Source organism: Ornithorhynchus anatinus, chromosome X5 (genome assembly GCF_004115215.2).
Source record: "Ornithorhynchus anatinus isolate Pmale09 chromosome X5, mOrnAna1.pri.v4, whole genome shotgun sequence".
NCBI lineage: Eukaryota > Metazoa > Chordata > Mammalia > Monotremata > Ornithorhynchidae > Ornithorhynchus > Ornithorhynchus anatinus.
Genome location: NC_041753.1, coordinates 55,533,519 through 55,559,757, shown reverse-complemented (window position 1 = coordinate 55,559,757; position 26,239 = coordinate 55,533,519). Strand labels below are relative to the sequence as shown.

The window sequence follows — 26,239 nt, the reverse complement described above, 5'->3', positions numbered from 1 at the left end:
GCTAGGATAGATAGAAGATAATCAGGTGGGACAGAGTCCCTGTCCTTCATGGGGCTCTCTGCCTTAAGTAGAAAGGAAAATAGGTATTGAATTTCCGGATGAGGAAACTGAAGCACAGCAAAGTTGTGGCTTGCCCAAGCTGCAAAGCAAAGATTAGAACCCAGGTCTTCTGACTCCCAGGCCCGTGCATTTTCTAGTAGGCCACCCTGCCCTGATCTACTCTAATTTGTTTTTCAGACCTAGTGAGCCCAAATGCTTGGTGCCTCCAAGCTGCAGAGTACTGTTCTAGGCACTTAGGAGCACAACAGACATGAAGGACAAAGTCTCTGCCCGTACTAGGCAAGCGAATAAAAAGTGTCACCATAAAATAGGTTATATAGACTAATTCTCTCATTGCAATCTAAATGTTTCTAAACTTGCTTGCATGTGTGTGCATATAGTTAGGCCAGAGTTTGGCCCTGGGTCAGTTATTTGGGTCTGGATTTTGTCTACCAACTGTATGCAGAGACTGTCCAAAGACTACTGATAAGACCTGATAGACCAGAAAAGGGGGCCATGAACTGGGAGCAGTTGGTCTAAGTACTGCAGTTCAGTGTTCTGCACTCTTGTGTAAATATTTTCTTGAGCTGGAGCATTCCTCAAACATGACTCTCAGCACGCTCTAATGTAACTCCTTTCAGCAAGGGGCTACATGGACTATATCAGGTATAAGACCAGTCTGTGCCGACCGCTCTGCCTGGAACCAGCTCTGTTTTTGGAGTCTTGGTGCAAAGTAAGCTGGAGAGGGAGGGGAGTATGAAAGTGGTTGTGGTTCTGTGGCACAGGTCTTTTTTCCCAAGTAGGCATTAATTGGTGGGGATTATTGGTGGGGCAGGGAGCATTTAAGGACTTGTTGGAAATGGGGGGTTTGGGAGGTAATTTGGTTTCCTGGCTCCATTATTTACCCCAGGCATACTGGGATTGGTATGGGGAGCGGGATATTTTAACAAGGTAGAGTTTGGGCAGGGGGTTATCAGGACAGTTAGAAAGAAGGTGAAACTTAGAAAGAAGGTGAAACAAGCTAACATGTTAAGAAATTGAATATGTTACATTGTTTCCATACAACTAGGCATAGACAACAAAAATGTCTTTTTCTAATCAGTTCTCCAGTAATTTGTGGGGCTTGTTATGAAAAGAGAAAATATATTTTGTGTGAAAATTTGTATTTGATTTTGAAACAATGGCTAGTATTAGTTTCTTTCTGCAGAAAGTTTTTTTTAAAAAACCACACTGTATCGGGCACCCACTTCAAATTTAACTCAACCATAGTTAGTCTGACAAATGAAACCTCTAGTCTACTTTTTCCTTCCACAGAACATAACTGCTGCTGTTTCAGCTGTTGGGGAAAAAAGTTTGGGAATGGAAAGTTTTTTTATTATTTTTTATTTATAAGACACAAATTCAATCACAGTTTAAATCTATGTATGTCCAAATCCTGGGGGTCTTCAGGAGACAGGACCCCACAAGTTGCAGGGACAGCCCATTCTGTTGAGTGAGAGCCACAACATTTACTGAGAACCAAGAGTTCATTTTGAAGAATTTCCTACCTCGTCGGGGCTTGCCGGTTCTCCAAACCCCTTAAGGCCCTGGTTTTAACATGTAACATGCTCATGTTATAAGCTTTCTTCCTCCAAAACTTGAGCAATTCATAATGGGTTAAGCGTCAGATTTCAGACACAGATGATTAGCTCTCCTGCTATGCTGAGGGAGGATGATTTATCTTCAGATGAGCAGGCGCCTATTTGGGTGTTGGAAGCCTACAATCCGGTCTCCTGCTTTCACTCTGAGGGCTGGACAGGAATGAACTTCAGAAAGTTGGAGATTTCTGCCTGCCCTGTGAGCTCCTAGCCAAACGGAGGAGGGAGGCAAAGAAAAAAGAAAAGAGCAACTGGGTATGTTTGCCATGTTATGAGCGGAAACCGGGGTTAGCATTTTTTTGGAAGGGTGGGAGAGTTGGTGAAAGGGTTAAGCTTCCTCTTGCTACTGGTTGCCCAACTGAAGGGACCTTGCTGGTCCAATGCTTACTCCTGTGTGTACCATCATCTGGAGTGCAGCTGAATTGCGCTCTCTCAGGCTCCTTTTCCTACCAGATGCTTTATTACCTGTCTGGGTCCTGGAGAGCTTAAGTTCAGACCCCTCAGTGTGCATTGCTGTGGGGTTACTGGGAGAGATTTTAATGGATAAGCAGTAAAAAGAAGTCCAGGCAGCATCCCTTCAGTCCTTTTGCAGAGAATGCTTGAGTGGTGAGGTCTGGGCTGCACAAATTCTGATTTTCCAGAAAGTTCATGTTAAATGTTGCAGGAAGAACTGGACTAGGAAAACAGATTTCATCAGATGCATTCAGCTTGTTGCTGTATTATCAAAGGTCACAAATTCCGATGGATTTTCTGCCTAGCTCCAGTTGTTAGCTATTTTTGGATCGAGACACCAGCCTAATTACTCATTTTCAAATGTATTAGGAAATTTGTATTCATATTTTAGAAACCAGGCCCAGGGTCTATTTTAGGCTTCATTCCAGTTGCATTATGTGCTTTAAAAAAAAAAAGAAGCGGGGATTTGAAATGTGCAATCCAGCTGACTGTGATAAATGAGTGATTTCACTTCTTAAAAATAAGTATCCAGTAATACTGGTGTGGCTTATGGGTGACCAGATTTCAATGCCAACATTGGAGTGCTGCTGCAAAAACTCAACTGGAAATAATAGACTAGCACAAGTAGGCAGACTGGAATGGGGAGATAGAAGCGAAGGTGAGCTTGTCTGCTTAGGCTGTCACTTGACCAGCTTCTCTGGGAGCCATGGTCAGTAGTGGGTTGGGGCGATTCTTGTCTGTACTTCAAGTGGTATCTCCTCTGACATGCCCCAAATTCAGTTTAGGGTAGGTAGCCTTTGGGCTTTCCAAACTTTTGGCAGATTTAGTTTTCAGTGATTTGGGAGCTAATGAAGTTCTGCTTCTAGCCCTTGTTTAAAGATTGTGCTGAAATTCTTTTTAGAGTATCTTTCATGGAAACGTATTCTGCAAAGTGGACATGGATGGGAAATTTCTTTGGGGGGAAAAATACTTTTGGATGATTTTTTTCTTCCCATTGAAGACAAATTGGAACCTTAAGGTTTCTCTTTTCTCTGACTTTTCTCCTTTTTAAAAAGAGATCCTTTTGTGAGAACCTGTGATCTAGCGAATTAGTTCTGGGAGACTTTTGTTTTTTTCCTTTCTTTTTAGGGCCAAGCAGTGGGATTTTATCATATCCTTCCTATTCAGGAATTTTTTTATTCACCAAAGAATGGCATTCAGGGTTGCTATCCAGTCAGTCAGTAATGTACAACCTTCAGCAGGCTTGGAGGCCCAGTTCAAATATATTGGTGCCTACTGGATGGTTTACATTCATCCACCCTGCATTTTTAAGCTCCAGAGGGACAGTACAGGACCACAACTCCAGGGTCCAGATGGGCCATGGTGCCATCCCCTCACCATAATGGCCCCTCAGGGCACTTTTGCAGGGAAGAGGGTGAAGTAGAATTTTGTTTCTTCCATTCCCTGCTGCCCCCCTTTGCCACTGCCAGCCACTTTGGGGCTGCCAGAGTGAGCCCCCAAGCTAGAGCACAATCTCTCCTATGAGAGCCTCACAGTGGCTGGGGCCCTAGGCCACAGATGATTGCTTATTTCCACAGCTGTATGGTCCTGTACCATGCAAATCTATCTTCTGTTAACCAAGAAAAACATTTTCTCTGCCCTTGCTGCTCACCCTCATATCCTTACTCCAAATACCAGTCAGCATACCACTAGAGACTTCCTTTTTCCCAATGTTTGGGCTTTCCTAGACTGAGCTAATTCAAATAGAGGCGGTACTGTGAAAATATTTTCTCTGGGATGTACATTTGGCATATTTCCTTTGGACTGGGAAGACAAAGCCTGATTTTTCTTCACTTGCTGGGACAGCACAAGCAGGAATACCTGCTGGATTTCTGTGGCATGTTCCCTAACCAGTGCCCCACCTCTCAGAGAAGGTGAATCACGCTGATGTTGCACAGCCTTTTAAAACAATCCAGGGTGGAGACCTGGAAGTCTGTGGGCTGGAAGAGGTTTGCATGTCAAGCCATTACAACAATGCAACTTACAGGAAAATTGCAAAACATTGAGACACTATGCTATCAGATTTTCCATTAACACAACATGTTTTACACAGCTTCCAAATCTGCCCCAGGGTTAGCTGTTTAGAAATGGAAAGGCAAACGGGCAATTCGCAAAGGCCGGGTCGTTGGTTTAGTGAGTTGGTGTGCCCTCCCCCCCCCCCCCCCCCCATGGATTCCAACCTAACTTCGAAGTTTGTCTCGCACCCTTCACTCACACCCATATGTGCCCAGCAATGTGTGTCTCCTCTTTGAGGATGGGGTTTAGGACGCTATCCTGGCATGTGAGGAGCAATCAGTGGTGGAAATTTACTCCTCCTGAGGATACCAATGCGTAAGTAGAGAAACACGGGATTCTGGAAATCACCTGTATCGTTGTACTCCTGAAATTGAGGGTTGGGGGCATTTCCACCTTTTTATGGCATTCTCTTTTAGCTCCTCCTCCTTTCCTGTACTCCTTGATGAGGAGAAAGGCTTTTTTTCAGAATGGTCATGCACTTAAATTTGGAAAGAAGAGAGATGGGCAGGGAGGCAGAACACAAAACTCGGTGGAAATGAGAGAATCCAGTAGTAGGGTGATTGGGCCTGGCCATTTAGCCACCAAGTAAGTAATTGAATCACAAGTTGTTCAACGTGACAATGCAGGTTAATGTGAGGACTGGCCCACACCCTTTTGTATACTGGGCAAATCCTGAGATTATGTGAAAGTTGTCCCTCCCGTAAACTCCCAACTTTCTTCCGCCACTGTGATGATATTTTCTTAACGATGGCTGTCAGGTTTGTCGGTCATTGTCTCTCTCTCTCATTCCTCACTCTCCAAGCTAATTTTAGTTTGCTCAGCGATTAATCCTTTTAGGAGTCTTTCCCTCTCTCCTAAAAGCTGCCTTTGGCCCCGTTTTGACCTATATCCGCCGCAGCTTCTATTTCCCGATACCTGCAAAGCAGGATGTGCCCTGGCTGGGTTCCTAAGGCTGTTCAAAAGAAGCAGCCTGGGTGGAGGTTGCAGTTATCAGAATGGTTCAGCCGCAACACCCTCCACCCCACCCCATGGCCAGACTCTTAATAACTGAGCCCAGTGGTCTGCAACTGGGGCTTTGCTATTGTTGAAACACTTGCTCAAGACTCCACTCTGCCAGGAAACAGCCCGTGACTCCCTCACCTGAAATGCATTTAGTGTTTGAGGCCTTTTCGTGACAACAGTGTTTAACAGGAAACTTTGGATGAGTGAAGAAGATCATTGGTTTGTGTTCTTTTGTCTCATGTTTTCACTGTTGTTGTTTTTTCCCCCTCCAAATCTACCTTTATTTTTTAATCCTATATTTACCAGAATAATTAATTATTCTTGAATATCTATTCAAGCATTTGAGGGTAATTGAAGCCCTTCACTTTTCTTCCTTCTCCTTCTCCTCCTCTTCCTCCTCTCCGCCTTTCTCCAGGTCCCATTGCTCATTAGCTTCTCCAAGAAATAGTGAGGCTGAAAGATGGAATAGATGACTCAGAAAGTTGAAATTCTTTATTGCACTCAATGAGCACTATATAGGCAGAGCAGGTTTCTCCTACAGTTTACCAGCCCCTTCCCCAAGGAGCCACCTCCAGTCAGAATATAGAATGAATTGCTTGTTTCAGGTTGCCTGCTGGTACTTTCATTCAACCGTATTTATTGAGCCCTAACTGTGTGTAGAGTACTATACTAAGCACTTGGGAGAGTACAATATGCAGACATTCTCTGCCCACATGTGTATATACACACACACACATACATTATTGCTATATAATACTTACGTAAATTATTATTGATAAGGTTTGGCTCGTGGTGGACAGGCGTTCAGAGCTTCTGACGTGCCTAATGCTCTGCTGCCTTCCTGATGAAACCAGAGACTTTATGAGCCTATGTATGAGGCAGGGTTAGATAGTGAAAGAGGGAGGTTATTTATTGAGCTCCCATATGATATTTAGCTATTTGCATAATTACTCTTAGAAGGCATGACCCTGTTTCTAGAGGTTTATCCTCCAATGAAGAAGTACACATGTTGTAAGGTGTATTTGGGAGCACTAGCGGGGAGAATGAAAAATAAGACTCTTTGGCTAGGATATTTAACTTCACAATTTCCTTTCATGCTTCTTTCCTAGCTATAATTTATTTTAGTGTTTGTCTCCCTGCTAGATTGTAAGCTCCTCAAAGGCAGGGATCATGTTTATTAATTCTAATGTACTGTTCCAAACATTTAATACAGAACTCTGTGCACAATAGCCACTCAACAAATACTATTGATCGATTGTGGTTGTCATTGTAACCTTATGCATATGGGAGTGCTCAGAGTAGGACAGCAGGTGAAGAAATGGGAGGGGTAAATGAGGATGGGGAAATAAACTTAGATGCTTTCCTGTCCACTGACTAACTCAGGTTTCAGAGTTAAATGGCAGGGTGGAGCAGTAAAAGGAGTTCCCTCCCCCTGCCAGCCACACAGTGTCCATCCTTAGTTTTATACCATCCTCAGTGCCTCCAGGAATCCCTGGATCCTGATTCCGATCTGGGGCAACTTTAACAGGATTGACTCTGGCCTGAACTCAGCAAAAGAAAATAACCCCCACTCATTTCTGCTTTTGGGAGCCTTATTCTGGAACTCAGGGAGCCACATTCTACACCCGATGGTTCATTGCCTTGGTTGTCTTACTTTTACAATAATTGTGGTATTTGTTAAGTACTTACTCTATGCCAGGCAGTGTGCTAAGTGTTGGGATGGATACAAGCAAATCAGGTAGGACAGAGATTACTATGGAGAGATTATGTTCTATGCTATAGGAAGGTTTGTCTTCTAGTTTTCGAGGATGTTTCTTTCACAAAAGAACCAATGGACTTTGGAGGTAGTTTTTTGTTGTTGTTGTTTTTGGTGGGGGTAGGAGTGGTTGAACGCTTAACATCAGAAGTAAGCCTTCTAAGTACCAGTACTTGGCTACAGTAAATCAATTGCAAATAACTGCTCCTCTGTCCAGAAGGAATATGGATTTATGTGAAGTTCACTGTTCAGAATATTGATTTCATTGCTTTTGCTATCTGAGTATCTACAGGGAGGGTGGCCCACACTGGTTTTTTAAAAAGTGGTCCACAGTGATCAGGTTTTTAGACTTGATTGCATGCCCACACTAAGAGCATCTTTATTAATTCCCACCATATCACTTTGGTGATGCATTTCAAAATAAACTAGGCCTTGGTCCCATGAAATGATAGGGCAGGGGAGAGACCAGACTGGTAGGAACAGGGAGAGAGAGAACAGGAGAGATGGGCAGGGTAGTTGGGTAAGGCAGGGGGTGGGAGGTGGGTTACAACAACAGCAGCAGCAGTAGTAGTAATAGGATTTATTAAGCCTCTACTTTGTGCAAAGCACAGTTCTAAGCTCTGAGGAAAAAAAAAATGCAGGCTTTAAGAATCAGCTGTGATCCCTGGTCCCCAAGGGGCTCAAATCTCAGTATAGGGAAGAAAGAAGGGGTGGGAGACAGACACCTAAGGAAAGAGGAATCAAGAACTAAATAGAGCGGGCACAATTGCTGGTTGGAGAGAACTGACCTAGGAGAGCTTGAGTGTGAGGCAGGGAACAGGGAGAAAGGCTTGGAGAGAGCTAGGTCTCCCACTTGCCCCCATGCTCCTTCTCAGCAGCCATTTGGGATCTCTCTTCATCCTAGAGCAGCAAGGCATGGTTTGGTCCGGGATGAAAGACAGGCCGAAAGTCAGTGGAGGCCAGGTGGCTTTCTTCCCCTGAGCCCTAAGGTGCACAAGAGGAGTGCCTCTCCATCATCCCTTCTTCTCTTCCCTCTCCACAATTGGGGTCGAGTTCTGCTGGAACTGCAGCTTATGCTGTATCAGCTATCAGAATGTTGGGGAAGCTGTGACTAGTGGCCTAGGTATGGCCCTGCCTGAAAACAGTTCCCTTAACTGCAACACACTGCAGCTCTTGTTGTTGTCTGTCTTGTTCGTTCAGTTATTGGTTTGCCTTTGTTTAATTGTTTCTTTGAGTTTAGTGCCAGTGTCTCTCCTTTCCTTCACCACTTTAGATTGTGAGCACCCAGGAGTCCAGGAACTGTGTCTGAATTATCATCCCTCTGCCTTTCTCTAGAGCTTAGTACAAGGCTCTGTACAAAGTAAATGCTCACTAAATGCAATTATCGACAATAATGGTAATTACACAAGAGTTTCTGGTAACCAACCAAAGTCCCTGCTGCAAAAAGATAGGTGCCTCAGTTGGTTCCGATTGGCTCCTCCAACTGTCCCCAGCCTTGCCACACCCCATTCCTCCTTCCCTACCACCTTTGGCCTCCCACCTCTGGGACAGGTTCCAAGGACTGCCCTTGCGTCCGTTCTTATAACAACGCGAGTAGCGAGGTTGATGTCGAAATGGAAGCTGATGAAGGCTATGAGCCAGGCAGGGGTGGCAGTGAAAAGAGGAGTTAATCCCCAGAAGACCACAGGACTAGGGAGTTGCTCAGCTTCCGCTTTAAATTCACGCAAGCCAAGTATTTGGATGCTGACATCCAGAAGACAAATACAGACCTGCATATTTTCATAGGGCTTCTGCAGAGGCTGAAAGTGGGGGCGGTAAATGTGAAGTCCACAGCATGATGAGTTCAAATCCTCGTTGAGTGTTCAAACACAATTTAACAGGAATCATTCTGAGTATTTATGAAGTAAATTTTAGATAAAACTGTTTTGTCACAACTGAGAAACAAAATGCACATGTTTGGGAAGCACTTGTGTCTTATTCAAATGTATTTATTTAGCACTTACTGTGTGCAGAACACTGTGCTAAGCGCTTGGGAGACTACAGCACTATAACAGACATATTCCTTACCCACCCCAAAAAGGCTTATGATCTGGGTTAGACATTTTGATAAAATTGACCTTTGCCTTGGCCTGTAATTTATGCTCAGCATTTTTTAGACTTCAAATTATATGTTGTGATAGAGAAACAAACAAACAAAAAAAGCCACTATTCCTAAACCATCCCACCACCAGCCCAGATTGGTGCAGCCCACTGCTGAATCATTTCCTTCATAAGCAGGGTGTGAGGAGTGTGGACTGAATTATGTCAATGAACTATTCTGTGCTCAGTGGAAGGTGGGTGGAGTAGAAAGCAAGGCCAGAGGAAGACTAAGGAGACTCTTACTGGCTTTCCATTCACTCTTCCTGGGCACTAGACGGTATCAGACAGATTTGCTACTTCTTTCCAGGGTAATATTTTTGGTTTCTGGAGAGCATTTTGGGGGGTTAAATCTTTTTTTCTTGTTTTTTTTTGGGGGGGGGGACAAGGGAGTGGAGGAAGAAGGATTGGTGCGGGTGGTTTTTTTTTTCTTTATTACATGTGAGAGAATTTCCACAGTAGTGAATGTTCCTGTCTCACTGACGCTGAGTACTGGAATGAAACACCAGAGGCTGGCAGGCTGCTACTCAGTCAGGAAATTCCAAACGAATATAAATAAATTTTCTGTAGCAGCTCCTAGCCTACTTGCTGGCTGATGTGTCCGGATGTTGAGTGCAGTTCCTTTTTACGTGAAGATAATATGCTTTGAACTTAATTTCCTCCTAAGTGAAACTTACAGGTATTTCATCTTGAGGGTAAGTAATATTGCTAAATGAGGAGTGCCAGAGAAAGAAGTAGGTTGGGTGGCAGGGGGGAAACTAGGGTGGGGGGTGAGATAAAACTAAAGATGTGTACTATAATACAAAGAGAATATTCACACTTCATGTAAGACTGAAGAGGAACACTCAATTCTTGTTTTTGGTTCATTAGAAGTCGGTACAGCTGTGGCAGTAATATATAGCTATCATTGTTCAATGTCTGTAGTGCTCCCTAGCCAACTATAGGCAGGCTAAGGGTTGTGCTTATAGTTTATCTCAATTCTTGTATATTTCTTAAGTAAAAATATCCTCTTTCAAGGGTAGTGAAAAGCTGCATCATGTCCTGGGGAGTGTTGCCATCTGTCTCTCAAACTACTTACTTTCCTTCAGCTTTCCAAGTAGCATAAAATATTGCAAACATTTCATCTCATACAAAGAGCATGGTTTTCACTTCTCAAGTTGACTTCTTAAAATCTTAAGGCTTTTGTCAAAATGACAAATAATGATATGGCTAAAGAGATGAAAAGTGGGATTCTGGGGTTAAAGAGGGTCATTGTGAGAGGCAAGGCCATGGCAATGGGCAAGATGAGGAGGGAATAGGTTGTAACGTGATACAAATGACAAAGGCACTTTAGACAGCTTATCTGTTAAAATTGAATTTGTATTGCTTTAAGAAAAAGTGTTTCCTTTTCCTCTCGACTCAGACACATCTGACTATTGCGTGGCTGTGAAAGATCCAGCATGGATATGTTAAAGCAAGACATACCTGTATGTGTTTTTAGGCTTTGAAATCTCACCTTGGGCTCTTCCGTCTCTCACTATGAAGTGTAAAGTGGCCAGTGTAACATTGCCTGGGCATTCCTTTTAAAGTATTATTTTTGCCTTTAGCATCTATACTCCCAGCCCAATCCCAGGGAGACAGAAGAAACGAGAACCACCGGGCATCGGAGCTAGTGAGCTTCAGCTATATGAATGGGTTGAACTGACTGTGCCCACTTCTTGGATGCCCTTGCTGCATTTCTTCCTCTCTTCCTACTCCTCCAACTAGTCCAGTTTGTACAGGCCATCTTCCTCTGGGCATATACATGTGTGTGCGTGTGTGTGCGCGTGCACACACACACACACACACACGTACACACGTACACAGAACCAGGCACAGTTTTGGCCTTTCTCATTTACCTGTGTGGCAATGTCAGTGGGAAATGGAAGGGATTACATTCTCTCTCTCCCCTCGCCAACCCTTTCTCTCACACTCTTCCTCCAGGCAGCTCTGGTGTCTCTGTTTTAAGTCCCTCAGTCATTCAGTGGGGACATGTGGCTTTTAATAGTGGCAGAGGGAAGATCAACAAGCTTTCCACTGTATCACCCCCATGGCCAGAATAGCCGTGTCCAGGCACAGCTGCCTTGCTTGGGACAAGGGTCCTCCATTTTCATACTCGTGAAGGGGCTTTTTACTGGAGGATGATGCTGGCTATGAACTCATCCCTGATCTCTGGGTTCAATGGGAGGGAAGGTCTCTGTCCTTCACAAAGCTTGGACTGGCCACCCTGTGATCATATTGTACCTCTCCTGGTGCTTAGTACAGTGCTTGTCGCATAGCAAGCGCTTAACAAATACTATTATTATTGGCATAACAGGTCTTCAACCATTCACCCACCCAGGCCCAATTTTATTCACCACCGGTCACTCTGTCATTTAGGAGACCAGGGCTCCTGTGTGCAAATTAAGAATATGGAAAACTCGTGACTTTCCCATGGAAACACTGAGTATGTACAATTGAGTAAAGAAGCCAGGGAGATCATTTCCTCTAGCCAAATGCATCTTGAATATTGTTAGGATAAAATGTGGCCACATATCACATAAGTCCTTAAACATTCATTGCACTCGTGCAGCGCGAGCAATCATCTCTGATTAAGCCCTAAAAAGTCATGAGTGAGATAACTGGATATTTTCACTAACTGACCCAGAGAGGTACTGATATTTTCTTTAAAGAGGCACTCTGATGCATGTGGTACTTACATCACAGCTATCAGCTGAGGAACTGACTCGGGGAGTTCATGCGCTCCCATGTCTTCAGCTTCCCTGCAGATGACTCTCAAATCTACCTTTCTATCCCTGATCTCTCATCCAACCTGCAATCCTGCATCGCTTCTTGCCTCTGGGTCATCTCCACTTGAATGTCCTGCCAACATCTCAAACTTAAAATGTCTGAAACTAAACTACTCCTCATCCTTCCTAAATCTATTCCTTCTCATTTCCCCATCTCAATAATAATATCACCATCCTCCCAGTCCCAGAATCCCACGACCTCGGCATCGTCCTTGACTCCTCCATTTCCTTAAGTTCTCATATTCACTCTGTTGCCAAATCCTGCCAGTTCTTCCTACACAATTATCACCTTCCAGATCTGCCCCTTCCTCCTCCTTGAACAGCAGCTAGTTTAGTGTGGTAATCGTAGTTATACTATTGTATCAGCTTCCTTGCTGGTCTCCCTCCCTTCCTGCAGTTTATCCCCACTCCAATCTGTATTACCTGATGCTACATGGATCACCTTCCTGAAAGTGTTGTTCAACATACATCTTTCTGCTTCTCAGAACCCTCCACCGGCTCATGGTGTCTAGCTACATCAACCTCCTCGTGATCAGTTTTCAGGGTCTCCAACAACATACCCCACCTTGCAGATCTGCTCTCTTCATCTGTTATTCTCCATTCTACTGCCTTCAATCACCCCAAGCCAATCTTCTATCTGAACCACACTCTTGACGTTCCAGCCTTCACCCCCTCACACACACTGTTCCCATGGCTTGAAACTCCCATCCTAAATTCATTCGTTCAGTCATACTTATTGAGTGCTACTGTGTGCAAAGCACTGTACTAAGCACTTGGGAGAGTACAATATAACAACAAACAGACACATTCCTGCTCACAGTCTAGAGGGGGAAACAGACATTAATATAAATAATAAATGAATAGATAAATTACAGATATATACATATGTGTTGTGGGGATGAGAGGGTGGGTGAATGAAGGAGCAAGTAAGAGCCAGGAAGAAGGGAGTGGGAGAAGAGGAAAGGAGGGCTTACTCAGGGAAGACTTCTTGGAAGAGATGTGCCATCAATAAGGTTTTGAAGTGGGGAAGAGCAATTATCTAAATGATCTAAATCCAACAGACTGCAGTCTGCCCCATGTTCAAAGCCCTCTACCCTAAGGTATAAAAAAACTATTAGCCATCTCTAGCACCTATACCCATCCTCAATATTTACATATCTATATTTCTTCCATTGTTTAATTGTTTATTTAATCACTGTATAAATATTTTTATGTCTGTATTCCCCCATTGGAGTGTAAAGTTTTTGTGGGCAGTGAGGATTTCAGAGTTCCCTCTGAAAAAGCATACACAGGTCTTGCCTTAACATACCCTCAGAAGGCTGAATCTTTCATAGCCACGTAGTAATCAGATGTTGCTGTATTTCAAAGTGACATTCTTCCCAAGCACTTAGTTTAGAGCATTGCTCCCAGTGGGATGCTTAATAAATACTATTACTACTGCTATTACAACAACATGTCCATTTATCCTCTGAAGCAACTGTGTGAGATAGATAGCTTGTATTTTCAGCCAATTGTATACATGGAAGCAGAGTTACATTGCTGCAAGTGGAAATTTTCAGTAATCAATTAGTATTTATTAATGTTGGTATTTGTTAAGCGCTTACTATGTGCCGAGCACTGTTCTAAGCGCTGGGGTAGACACAGGGGAATTTATTGAGCACTTACTGTATGCAGAGCACAGCGATAAGTTGCTGGATGACTGCAAGAAGCAGCAGCGTGGTCTAGTGGGTAGAGCATGGGCCTGGGAGTCTAAAGGACTTGTGTTCTAATTCCGGCTCTGCCACTAGTCTGCTGTGTGACTTTGGACTAGCCACTTCACTTCTCTGTGCCTCAGTGCCCTCATCTGTAAAATGGGGATTAAGACTGTGAGCCCTCTGAGTGACAGGGACTGGGTCCAACCTGGTGATCTTGTATCTATCCCGCACTTAAAACAGTGCCTGGCACATAGTAAGCGCATAACAAATAACAGTTATTCTGCAGTAGATGTAGGAGTCATGCTCTCTGCCCACAGGGAACTTACAGTGTAATGGGGGGGAGACATACATAATTAACAGAAGAAAACTGCTGGAATCAGATCCTCTTCTGTGTAAACCCATTCATGAGTTTCCTGCCTTTTGTCCCCTCCAGCCCCTTCACTGGGCTTCTTAGTCAGCCAGTTAAGTAGCTGAAGTATAGGTGCAGGTGAGAAGCAACATGACGTAGTGAATAAAACACGGGCCTGGGAGTCAAAAGGTCATGGATTCTAATCCCATTCTGCCACTTGTCTTGGGCCCACTTCTCTGGGCCTCAATTACCTCATCTTTTAAATGGGGATTGAGGCTGTGAGGCCCACGTGAGACAGAGGAACTGTGTCCAACCCAATTTGCTTGTACTCACCCCAGCGCTTGGTAGAGCACCTGGCACATAATAAGTGCTTAACGAATACCCTAATTATTATCATTATTATAGGTGCTTCGACAGCTTATTTAGAGAGGAGCTGGGTCTCAGTTCCTTAGACAGTCGGGGTTCCAAAAGCAAATGTCAGGGTAAATTAGGACATGTAGGATCACCCCCATTTTTGTTTTGTTGCCTGTCTCCCCCCTTCTATACTGTGAGCCCATTGTTGGGTAGGGATTGTCTCTATTTGTTGCTGAATTGTACTTTCCAAGTGCTTAGTACAGCGCTCTGCACACAGTAAGCGCCTAATAAATACTATTGAATGAATGAATGAATCATCCTTCCCCTTCCCCATAGAGAAGCAGTTGCCATTTCAAAGTGGATCTGAATTTTAGGTGGTGGAATAAACCTGTGTTTTTAGGTCATTAATATGGTATTTGATCCAAGTCCTAAAGTTAGCCACTCTAGTGCTTGCTTTCCTGAAAGATGTCGAAGGGATTCCATTTGTCTACTTGTGTGATCAGTTTCTGTTGGGTCTCCTTCTAATGTGAAAGGCTTGTTTACTGCCAAAGTTTGTCATGACCCCAAAAGTACTGTTTTGGTTTTCCATTCTGGTGTTTATCAGCTATTTTCCCTCCCACCATAAGGCCTTCATTGGTACAGGACTGACCGGTTCTGAGTACCACCTAAGTAGTACTTCTCCCTGTCATCTGTTCCCTTCATGCCTTTCTCTGGGGCCTGATGGAAACAGTTCAGTCTACTATAGATGTTAGTTCTGTTTCTTAAGCCTTTAAGGTAAATTGGTGGTAATTATAATAGTTGGAAAGCACAATCCCAAATCTAGGAATAGTAATGAATTGCAGTTTTCTCAGCACATCACATTTTATGAAGGTATGTGAATCAAACCACACGCCGAGATCCTTGGAGTATAAGCATGGAACTTACTGAAGTGTGAGCCTGTTTTTGCTTTTTCTCTCTCTCTTCTGGGTTACAATGCCTTAAGACTGCTTGGTCCTATGTGAACCTGCGATTGCTCTGCACATCGTAGCCTGACCTTCATGTTGAGACAGGTTGGCCCATCCCCTCCTCCCCCCATTATGGATGTCCTAGGACAGAGAGAACCATGCTCCTGTCCAGAGAGACAAATATGATGTCGCTGCATCATGCTTACACTGACTCCCAGTAGCCCATGTGGGTAACGACATAGGCACAACTCAGCCTCCTTAGAAATGAAGTTGGCCAAATATAGGTCAAATAATAATAATGTTATTAATAATAATGTTGGTATTTGTTAAGCGCTTACTATGTGCCGAGCACTGTTCTAAGCGCTGGGGTAGACACAGGGGAATCAGGTTGTCCCACGTGGGGCTCACAGTCTTAATCCCCATTTTACAGATGAGGTAACTGAGGCACCGAGAAGTTAAGTGACTTGCCCAAAGTCACACAGCTGACAAGTGGTAGATCCGGGGTTCGAACCCATGACCTCTGACTCCAAAGCCCGTGCTCTTTCCAGTGAGCCACGCTGCTTCTCTAATCCTCTTTGGCCTTGGTTCAGGCCTGACTCAGATTTTTAGTCCACACACTGTTCTGCCTTCCTTGTTCTACCTCACTCCAGCAAACTTCTTACAGTAGCGTTATGCAGTGGTAGTGGCGGTGATGGTAACAGCAGCATTTATTCAAGCACCCACATGGTGCAGTGTATTAAACTGGGTGCTTGGGACATACAGAAGTGAAACACTCCCTACCCTTAAGGAGCATCACATTTAATGCTGTACTGTAAAATACTTTTTGCCAAAGCAAGGTGCCAGCCATGTTGAAATCAAGAAACTACAACCCCAGCATCCCAGAAAGCAGAGAGCTGCTGCTTCCCTTGCCACAGCATGCAAATTCCAAAGTCCATGTCACAAAAATTTGAATGGAAACCAGGTAATGTATTAGTTCTTCAATGGTTTCCTTACTTCCAGCCTTTCTCATCTCCACTATTACTGCTCAGATGATTTTTCTAATTTTTTTTTTTTGCTATTTCTTAAAAACTTACTATGTGTCAGAAGCTGTACTAAGCGCGGGGGTAGATACAAGCTAATCAAGTTGGCACAGTCCGGGTCCCACGTGGGGCTTTAATCCCCATTTTTACAGATAAGGTAACTGAGGCACAGAGAACTCAAGTGACTTGTCCAAGGTCACACAGCAGACAAATAGAGCCAAGATTGGAAACCAGATACTTCTGATTCCCAAGCCCATGCTCTATCCACTAAGCCACGCTGCTTCTCTAAAGCATTGTTCTGCTCACATCTCCCCACTCTTTAAAAACCTTCGGTGGTGACCATTTCTTTTTACATTAAACAGAAATTTCTAACCGTTGGCTTCAAGGCATTCCACCAACTCTCTTCATTTTATATTTTGGCTCTGCTCCCCCACTACTCCCCAACTCATAAGATCACCTCACCGTTCCTTGCTTTTTGTTCTCCCACCTCCTACCCCTTGTTCACACTGTCCCTCGACCTGGAACTCCTTCCCCCTTCAAGTCCAGCAGACCACAGATCTCCCCATCTTCAGAGCCTTTCTCAAATCCCGCCTCCCCCGCAGGAGCTTTCCCTGATTAATTTTTCTTCTCCCCAAGTAGTGTCCTTCCAAATACCTCAGCACTGTGGTTGCACTTTTGTACATACCAATGTGTATACTCTGCTATTTAAACACTTCCTCCTGTCTGTAAATTATGCGTCTGTCTCCCCTGCTAGAGTGTAAACTCCTTGAGGGCAGGGATTATGTTTTCTACATCCGTTGTACTCTCCCAAGTGTTTAAAACGGTGCTCTACACATAGGTGCTCAATAAATACTATTGATTGATTGAATGGAGAAGACCAGAGAGGAGCAGGGGATCATGGAGGTGACGCTGGGGGGAATTTCAGAGGTTCAGGCTGGCCAGGTTCAGCAGCATGGGCTTAAAAGCATTCCCTTTCTTCCTTTGTGAGGTCTGGAGGCCACAATCCAGCATCTCATTAAGCTAGATGGGGAATAGGGCTTTTATGCTACTGCCACAACCATCACCTCCTCCATGCGCCGCTCCGTCTGTCACAGCCAGGAAGGCCCTCCATGAATCAATCGATCGGTATTTATTCGAACGCCATTTGAGTACAAAGCACTCTACAAATCCTTTGGTGGAGTTCAGCAGAAACGAGAGATGTGTTCCCTCCCCTAAAGGAGCTTACGTTCTAATTGCGGAGACTTCTCAGATGAAAAGAATTTTCAGGTAGAGGGAGCAGAAGGGAGAAATAGTAGCACAACTCTTTATCAGGATGAGATAGCTGAGTATATAACCGAGGAAGATGTGGTGATATTTTTGGAGCCCTCACTATGTGCAGGACACTATACTAAGTGTTTAGGAGATATAACAGATGGAAGTGATTTTTCTTGACCACAGGAAGTTTATGCGTATAACAAGGGAGATAGACATAGAAATATATCCTGAATCAATAACAAATTGTGCAATAGAATATAATAATAACTATGGTATTTGTTAAGCGCTTACAAAGCACTGTTCTAAGCGCTGGGGTAGATACAGGGTAATCAGGTTGTCCCACGTGGGGCTCAGTTTTAATCCCCATTTTACCGATGAGGTAACTGAGGCACAGAGAAGTTAAGTGACTTGCCCAAGGTCACACAGCAGACAAGTGGTGGAGGCAGGATTAGAACCCACGTCCTCTGACTCCCAAGCCCATGCTCTAACAAGTATTGAGGCTGGGTGTAAATACATGGTGCATATGTACATGAATTCTGAAGATAAAACTAAAATATATAAGTGCTAAAGATGGCTGATTGGCTTATATGGTTTAGGAGGCTGGGAATTAATTGGGGGAGGCATGTTGGAGGAGGTGGACTGTGAATATGGGGAGAGCTGTGGCCTCTGTGGATCTGAAGATGGCGGGAGTTCCAGGCTGACAGAACAGTGAAAGCCAGGGGTCAGAGACGGGGAAGTCAAGAGTGAGGTTCAGTTAGAAAATGAGCTTGCAAGGAGTGTGAACTGGGGAGAAGCAAGATGCAACCACACACATGACACATACTTTAGGCTAAATGGAGAAATTACATTTATTGAGTTCAGCCATGTTTCTAAACCAGAGATGGACACAAAGATGCTGGTGATCTCTTGAATTTTAAAAGTTTAGTGTTAGGCTGCATTGGGAAATTTTCCTGTCAAACCTGTTCAGAAGGACACTGTTTCCCTGGCATCCATCACTCTCCCTCCCCCACAGCAGACTTTGGAAGGCTGATTTGTTGATTTAATTATTTTAATACTTGAGTAATTAGCTCTTTGAGAATGGCAAATCTACACTTATCTAAATTCATCTCCTATTATTTTTTTCATCTTTCCCACCCCGAGGCCTTACTGAGTATTAAGGGTACTAATTCAAGCAGCAGGGAAATTGCACTTTTTTCTTTAAGGCCTTTGTGGGGAGAATGGATGTGATGACTACAGGACTGTCTCCGCATTTTACCTTTTGCATTTCCACATACTATATCGAGTATTATTTAATGGAAATTGGCAAACTTGGGGCATTTCCTCAGTGCCACTTCTGATACTTGGGAAAGCAAGAACAGATCATGAGGTGATGTCATCCTTGAGTTCATTCAGTTGGTACTGGTGCCCGTGTGCAGTTTAGGGGTTGGGATTTGGGCGGAGGATCAGACCAGACGAAATAGCTATGGGTGATAAAGTCACAATAACAAATCTTTATTGCTATGACAGTTCGGCAAGAACTCTTGCTTCAGAAAACCACAGCTTCCTGTTCATCTTGAACACAGTCTAAGGTGATAGAAGTAGTTTTAAGAACATTTGTGGTCTGACCAATGACAGTGTAATGATTCAGTTCATTCCAGTCATAAGAACAAGCATGAGCAGCCATGCTGAGTCCATCCAGCTTGGTGTTCCAACTTGGACAATGGCAGCAAAGGATGGTTTGAGGAACAGTTACCCTCCCCCTAATAATGCATAGTGTTATTCTTGTTACTAGTGAGCTTCTCCACGCATTTCTTTTGTTAGTCCTCTGGAAAACGTAAAAGGATATTTACATTTTCTTTATTTTGAAAGGAAAAATCTGTACATTGTATGCAACCTTTCCAAAAAAAGAAATCCAAACATTTCATTTTAATGGATATCTTTCAAAGCACTTTCCTGGCTGTACAAGCTGGGCTATTTTGGAAGGAATAGAAAGCTGGCTTCTGAAGTTCTCTATAACACAGACTTTCATCATAATGCTGCAATTTCTTGTTTGATACCAAATCTTAAACCTCTGCTGCAAAATCATAGTGTCTGAAGGTGACATTTCATGTGTGGGAAATTAGGACTTGAGAAAACAGATCTGCCATAAATGCTTTCAATTTCAGAAATAATTCACAATCTTACATTCATGGCAAAGTATTCTCCTCCATTTACTTTGGGGAAGAATGAAATCTAAGGTTGAAAGACCTCAGAGTAGGTACCTATAATGTCTTTTTCAGTACTGAGGTAATAACACTATGGTTATTAATACTACTATTACTACTAATAATAAAAATATTCTGCAACCATAACTATTCTAGTGCAAATAGTACTTGTCTCATTCTGAGCACAGTGATGAATTCCCCCAAAACTGTTGAGATTTAAATTCAGTAGTTCTAGGTTAATTCAGACCAAATCAGAATCACTCACACCTCCTGTTCCCCCTTAGTGAATATGTACAGAGGAGGTTATAAATCGTGTCTAATGACGCTTAGCACTGTCTACTGGACAAATCTCAAATCCTGAAGTAGAACAGGTGTCTTTTCTGTAAAAAAACAAAACAAAAAAACTATTCATATATGAGGTTATTAATTTTTTTTTAAAAAAAGCTCAGGTTACTTGTGCCAAGGGTTGAGAAGTTTCATATGGTACTAAAAAGTGATAAAATAAATCCTGCTCTCTAGTGGTTGGTTTTCTATATGCCTTAGGGAAACTCAAGGGGTGTTATTTAGTAAGTGATTTTAGGGGGTGAGGGTGTATGGTCTTATCACTTTGTATTCAGCAGCTGGGCTTTAATGGAAAAGTAAATATTCCCTGACTGCTATGCTATGCTGTGGTAGACCATGGTTCTAGGTGGATATATTTAAATCGTTCTCATTTTTACACGAAGTAAAATCATGGCAGAGTGTATGTTTCCAGAAGAAAATGCAGATTGGGAATGCTGAACAGCTGAGTCTCCTTTGGGGGTGGGGAGGGGGAAGGGGGTATGGCTTTAAGGAGCTGGAGAAAATCCATTGGTGAAAATTCAGCCTATGAAATTGAGTGCTCTGCTTGGCTAAGTTTACAGTAATGTGAAGTTTCTTTTCCTTTTGGGGTGAAGAATGGAGGCATTTAGAGGTAGTGCTTTAGTTAGCTGAAAGCTTGTTTATGACAGACAGGGCTGCCTAGAAAGGCTACAACTGAGGGCTGAGTGTCTCTGGCGAGACTTGAGAGAAGAGGACAACTGTCTGCTCAGGTAACTGCAAAAGAAAATGTACTTTGTGCTTGTTTGTGTTATGGGAGTTGGGGAGAGAATCTTTATATGGTGCTGTGAAACTGGGCTCCGGGAGTTGAGTTCCACGAACACAACAACATATTTAGTACCTTTTGAAGGCTCTGGTGACATGTGAGTCCTGAGTCTGAAGGGGCTGGGTGTCCCTGACACATGAACTGATGGTTTCTCTTTTGGCTGTGGAATTTCAGACTGCATTGGAAACCAGTCTGGCTGCATATTTTTAATGTTTTCTTCATGCAGGTTGAAATGTTAAAAAAGAAACTCACTAGCACGTGTGTGTGTACATGCATATGATCTATGTAGCTATATATAGGTATGTGTATGTGTCTTCTCTTCTCACTGTCCCCCACCCAAGAAAGAGAAAACCTGTATGCCCCATTTTTAAGCAGGACTCAGCTCAGGTTTTGGAGTTGAAAATCTCTGCCCGATGTCTGAATGGGGGGGAGAGTTTTTGAGTAGGAAGGGCTGAGTGTATAACCCTTTCTGCCTCGGGAGCCTCTCGTTGCTGTACTTCTCCTTGTTCCACCCAGCGAATGGGGGTGATTAGCTGAAAGGGCCTCACCAGCTTTGTTCAGGGCAATTGCTAGGGTGAATGTTTTGCTGTGTGCAAGTGGTGGGGGGAGCAGGGCTTGCGACTTGCTGCCTGTAGTCAGCTCTCAAAGGCGGTTTTTGTGTGCCCTTTGACAGGTTGCCAGAGAGCTTACTCTTATTTTCTGAAAACTTTCCAAGAGCTCTAAATCTAAAGGAAAATACATTTTTGTGATTCTAGAAAAACTCATTACCTAATCCCCAAATTTGAGAAACAAACACAAGTGTCTTAGCTTTTTAAAATTGTAATGCACTGCTCATATCCTGGCTAAGAGCTGTGCTTGGGAAATTGGGGAAGATTTTTGGTTTAGTTTAGTTTTTTCTTTAATGTTCCATCTTATCCTCAGTTCAGTTGAATCGGAAGTAGTTTTTGAATCTAAGTTTTCTCCTCCTGCCTCACTGTAATGATACTTTCCTGCCCAGCAAAGCAATCTGGGACGGTAGCACACTGGATGGAGGAAACCTTAGTCTGTTGAGGGGCAGAATGAGATTCTAATTTTGAGTCACTTTTTGACATTGAACAAGCCCTTTATCATCTTGGTGCCTCACTTTCCCCATATGTAAAATGGGAAAAGTAATAATTGGCCTTCCTACTTAGACTGAGCCCTCCGTGGGATCAGTTTATCTTGTGTGTACCCCAGCGCTTAGTACAGTGCTTGGCATATAGTAAGTGCTTAACAAATACTGTAATTATTCATCATTATTACTGTCCTACCTCCCAGGTTAGTTGCAATAACTATGGAATATGCAGCAATAGCTCTGAAATGATTTGGAGTTTTTGGAAAGAAAGATGCTCCGAAAATTAAAATGCCAAATAAAGCAAATTGTATTCATTCTCTTCCTATCTCCTTTGTTCTCACAGGCAAAGCAGGTGGTGTTCTAAATGGAAGTGGTGACAAGGAACAGAAAGACCCCTATTTTGTGGAAACGCCTTATGGCTTCCAGTTAGACTTGGATTTCCTCAAGTATGTGGATGATATTCAGAAAGGGAACACCATCAAAAAGCTAAATATTCAGAAGAGGCGTAAGCTGGTACCGTCGTGCCCTGGAGTGAGGAATGCCAGTGGCCTGCTAGATGCCTGGACGTCCACCGAGTCGCTGTCCTCCTCAAATAGCGATGAAAACAAACAGTCCCCTTCTTTCCGCACTGCCAGGAACCAAGTGACCCCTTTGCTTGCCCCTCAGCCCTCCTCTTCCCTCGAGGTCTCCCCCGCCTTTCTCCCCATCCCAGAAAGCAGACCGCTGCCGCCTCCCTCGCCACAGCTTCCAAAGCACAACCTTCATGTCACAAAAACTCTAATGGAAACACGGAGAAGACTAGAGCAGGAGAGGGGCGCCATGCAGGTGGTCCCAGGGGACTTTCGGAGGCCCAGGCTGGCCAGCTTCGGCGGCTTGGGCTCGGCCGGCTCCCTCCCCACCTTTGTCAGTTCCGGAGGCCACCATCCAGCGTCTCATCAAGTCGCGAACGGGTACCAGGGCAATGGGGAGTTGGGCGTGTATGCCACTGCTGCAGCTACCACCTCCTCTATGGGCAGCTCCATCCGTCACAGCCCGCTGAGCTCTGGGCTCTCCACTCCGGTGACCAACGTCAGCCCGATGCACCTACAGCACATCCGGGAGCAGATGGCAATTGCCCTGAAGCGCCTGAAGGAGCTGGAGGAGCAAGTGAGGACCATTCCGGTGCTGCAGGTCAAGATCTCCGTCTTGCAGGAGGAGAAGAGGCAGCTGGTTTCTCAGCTGAAAAGTCAGAAGCCAGCCTCCCAGAGTGATACCTATGGGATGAGGAAGCGGTCCTACAGCGCTGGGAACGCCTCTCAGCTTGAGCAGCTCTCCCAGGGGAGGAAAGGTGGCGGGGAGCTGTACATCGACTGTGAGGAGGAGGTGGAGAGTGTGGTGGAGCAGAGCACCCAGAGGATAAAGGAGTTCCGACAGCTGACGGCGGAGATGCAAGCCCTAGAGAAGAAGATCCAGGACAGCAGCTACGAGAGCAGCCCGGAGCTGAGAGAGAACGGGGCGGGTCTCCCCAAGGAATGCAGGTCGGTTGCCGTGGGTGCTGACGAGAACATGAACGACCTGGTCGTGTACCATCGGTCCTCCAAGCCGTGCAGGGAGGCGGCTGTGGGGACAGAGACTGAAACCCGGGATTCTGGAGTGGGGGTGACCGAGGCGATGCTGGGTGTGGTCACAGAAGCTGATAAGGAAATAGAGCTGCAGCAGCAGACCATCGAGGCTCTGAAAGAGAAGATCTTCCGGCTGGAGGTTCAGCTCAGAGAGACCACCCACGACCGAGAGATGACCAAACTGAAGCAGGAACTGCAGGCGGCTGGATCCAGGAAAAAAGTAGACAAAGCCACGATGGCTCAGCCGCTGGTTCTCAGCCGGATGGTGGAGGCCATGGTACCAACAAGAGACCAGATGGTGGGCAGTCATGTGGCCGTGACTGACTCTTGTGTGGGGACCCAGCTGCAGACGAGCAGCGTCGGCATCTCCTGCAAGCCTGCCCTGGAAGGCAGGGCCGTGGGGCCCGAGCTGCCCATGAGTCAGTGGATTGTGAAGGAGAGAGTGGAAGTGTGCGACCAGGGCACGGGGAGGTCCGTTGAGTTGCGCGACCAGAGCGTGGGCATCGAGACCGCGGTCTGCGAAACGGGCAGCAACACCGAAGAGTCGGTGGACGACTTGACTCTCTGTGCGACTAATCTCGACCTCAAGGAAGTGCGGTCGATAGGGTGCGGAGACTGTTCGGTGGATGTGACCGTTTGCTCTCCGAAGGATTGCGTCTCCCGGAGCGTGAACACAGAGGCCAGCTGCCGGGTGGACTCGGGGGTCATGGCCGTGCCTCCTACAGCAAGCCAGCACACCAGCACGGTACTGGAACAGGTGAGCCAGTTCACCAACACAGAAGTGACCTCTCTGATGGACTCCAGCACCAACACTTCCCTGAGCATGCACGACAAGCAGACTAATACCGCCACGGTGGAGGTGCGGAGCGTGGCAGTCGGGGAGGGCAGGGTGAAGGATATCAACGCCTCCGTCAAGGTGCGCTCCATTGGAGTGGGAACTCTCCTCTCCAGTGACTCTGGGTTCGATAAGCCCTCTGTTGTGAAAACCAAAGATTCTGGGATAGGGCAGATAAACATTAATGACAACTACCTGGTTGGCCTTAAAATGAGGAATATGGCCTGCGGCCCCCCTCAGTTGACTGACGGGCCGACAGCCGGCAGAAGGAGCGTAGGCGTTGGCGATGACCCCGTGGGTGAGGTGGTGGAAAGCTCGCAATCCCACCCTCCACCCAAAATGATGACTGGCTTGAGTCATTACATTGAACAAGTCCAGAAGCTGCTGGCAGAGCAGCAGACGCTACTGACCGAGAACTATAGCGAACTGGCCGAAGCCTTCGAGGCCCCGCGTGCGCAGATCGGCTCTCTCAATTCCCAGCTCATCAGCACCCTGTCATCCATCAATTCGGTCATGAAGTGTGCAAGCACTGAGGAGCTCAGGAACCTGGACTTCCAGAAACAGAACCTGGACAAAAGTACCGGTAATCTGGGCATATGGAGGGATGTGGGTGGGTGGGAGAGGTTGGGGCAACTCTTTTTCTAGATCGTTGGGTCTCTTGGGTCCTGTAATGAATGCCCTAGAACAGACGTTGGTCAGTCCCAGTGTGCACCTCTAAAGATGGTGCACCAGGCCATTTCAGTCTGCTCAGGTACCACGTATTGAACCTTTTCCCACAGGTTTGAATGCTGCCACATTTACCCTCTCCTCTGCTCAACTGTATATCTACTGAGGGACAGGGGTGCCATGAGGGGCTGGGACCTGGGGGAACGGGGACTAAGGAGTCTGGTGGGAGGCAGGGAAATGGAGGTGGAAGGGCAGGGGAATTTGGGAGCTGTGAGTAAACAAGCATAAAGCAGCCAGGCCCTGTCGTCTCCCCGCCACCTCCCCCGCCCCCATTTAGAAAGCTAAAATTTTGGCCCAAATCTTCTGTAGAATAGAACATGATGAAATATAAAGCACGATTCCTGCTGGTGGGCTGGATAGGTGACTCTCATTCCTCTTATGTGTCATGGTCACTGAAGGGTGCTGGAAGGAAACTGAATGTTCAGCCCTAATAATAATAATAATGTTGGTATTTGTTAAGCGCTTACTATGTGCCGAGCACTGTTCTAAGCGCTGGGGTAGACATAGGGAAATCAGGTTGTCCCACGTGGGGCTCACAGTCTTAATCCCCATTTTACAGATGAAGGAACTGAGGCCCAGAGAAGTTAAGTGACTTGCCCACAGTCACACAGCCGACAAGTGGCAGAGCTGGGATTCGAACTCATGAGCCCTGACTCCAAAGCCCATGCTCTTTCCACTGAGCCACGCTGCTTCTCTACAAGCAGCCCTGCAAACATGGCAGAAAAAATAGGTTAAATATTTGGTCCCTTTCCCAAATCTTTCTCATTTTGTTATTCAGGATCCCATGCATAACACCCCCAACACCATCCATGTTTCCAAAATATTGGTATGGTAGGTAGCATTACCTTAGTCACTTAGAAAAATATCCCTTTAGAAATCTTAGTAGACGTGAACTAAATTTGATGTATATTTTTAGCTCACCTTTGTGTTTCTTTACTTTCCCTTAGAATAGAGTTGGCTGCTCTAGTCTTTAAGGTGCCTAACAATGGCAGCAAAGATTGAACAATATTGTGTATTTAACAGCAGGCTTTATTAGAGGTAGTTCACCTATTGCGTCAGTGGAGTAATATTATTTGCACCATATGGTTATGGTTGAAACTAGAGAGAAATTAGTCTTATTTATTCCCCCAGAGTGTTTATTTTAAAGTTGATTTGTTTGCATTGTCGCATATCTGCAAT

At 45.0% G+C, this 26,239-nt stretch overlaps 1 protein-coding gene across 8 annotated transcripts in view; it reads left to right on the top strand.

Moving 5' to 3' along the window:
- The window catches only part of KANK1 (KN motif and ankyrin repeat domains 1), a 209,570-nt gene that overhangs the window by 160,879 nt on the left and 22,452 nt on the right, over window positions 1-26,239 (top strand). For all 8 annotated transcript variants that reach the window (XM_039910723.1, XM_039910724.1, XM_039910722.1 and 5 more), the window contains one exon: window positions 22,242-24,917. In XM_039910723.1, coding sequence (XP_039766657.1) covers window positions 22,242-24,917 — 2,676 coding nt within the window. The remainder of the gene's footprint in view (window positions 1-22,241; window positions 24,918-26,239) is intronic.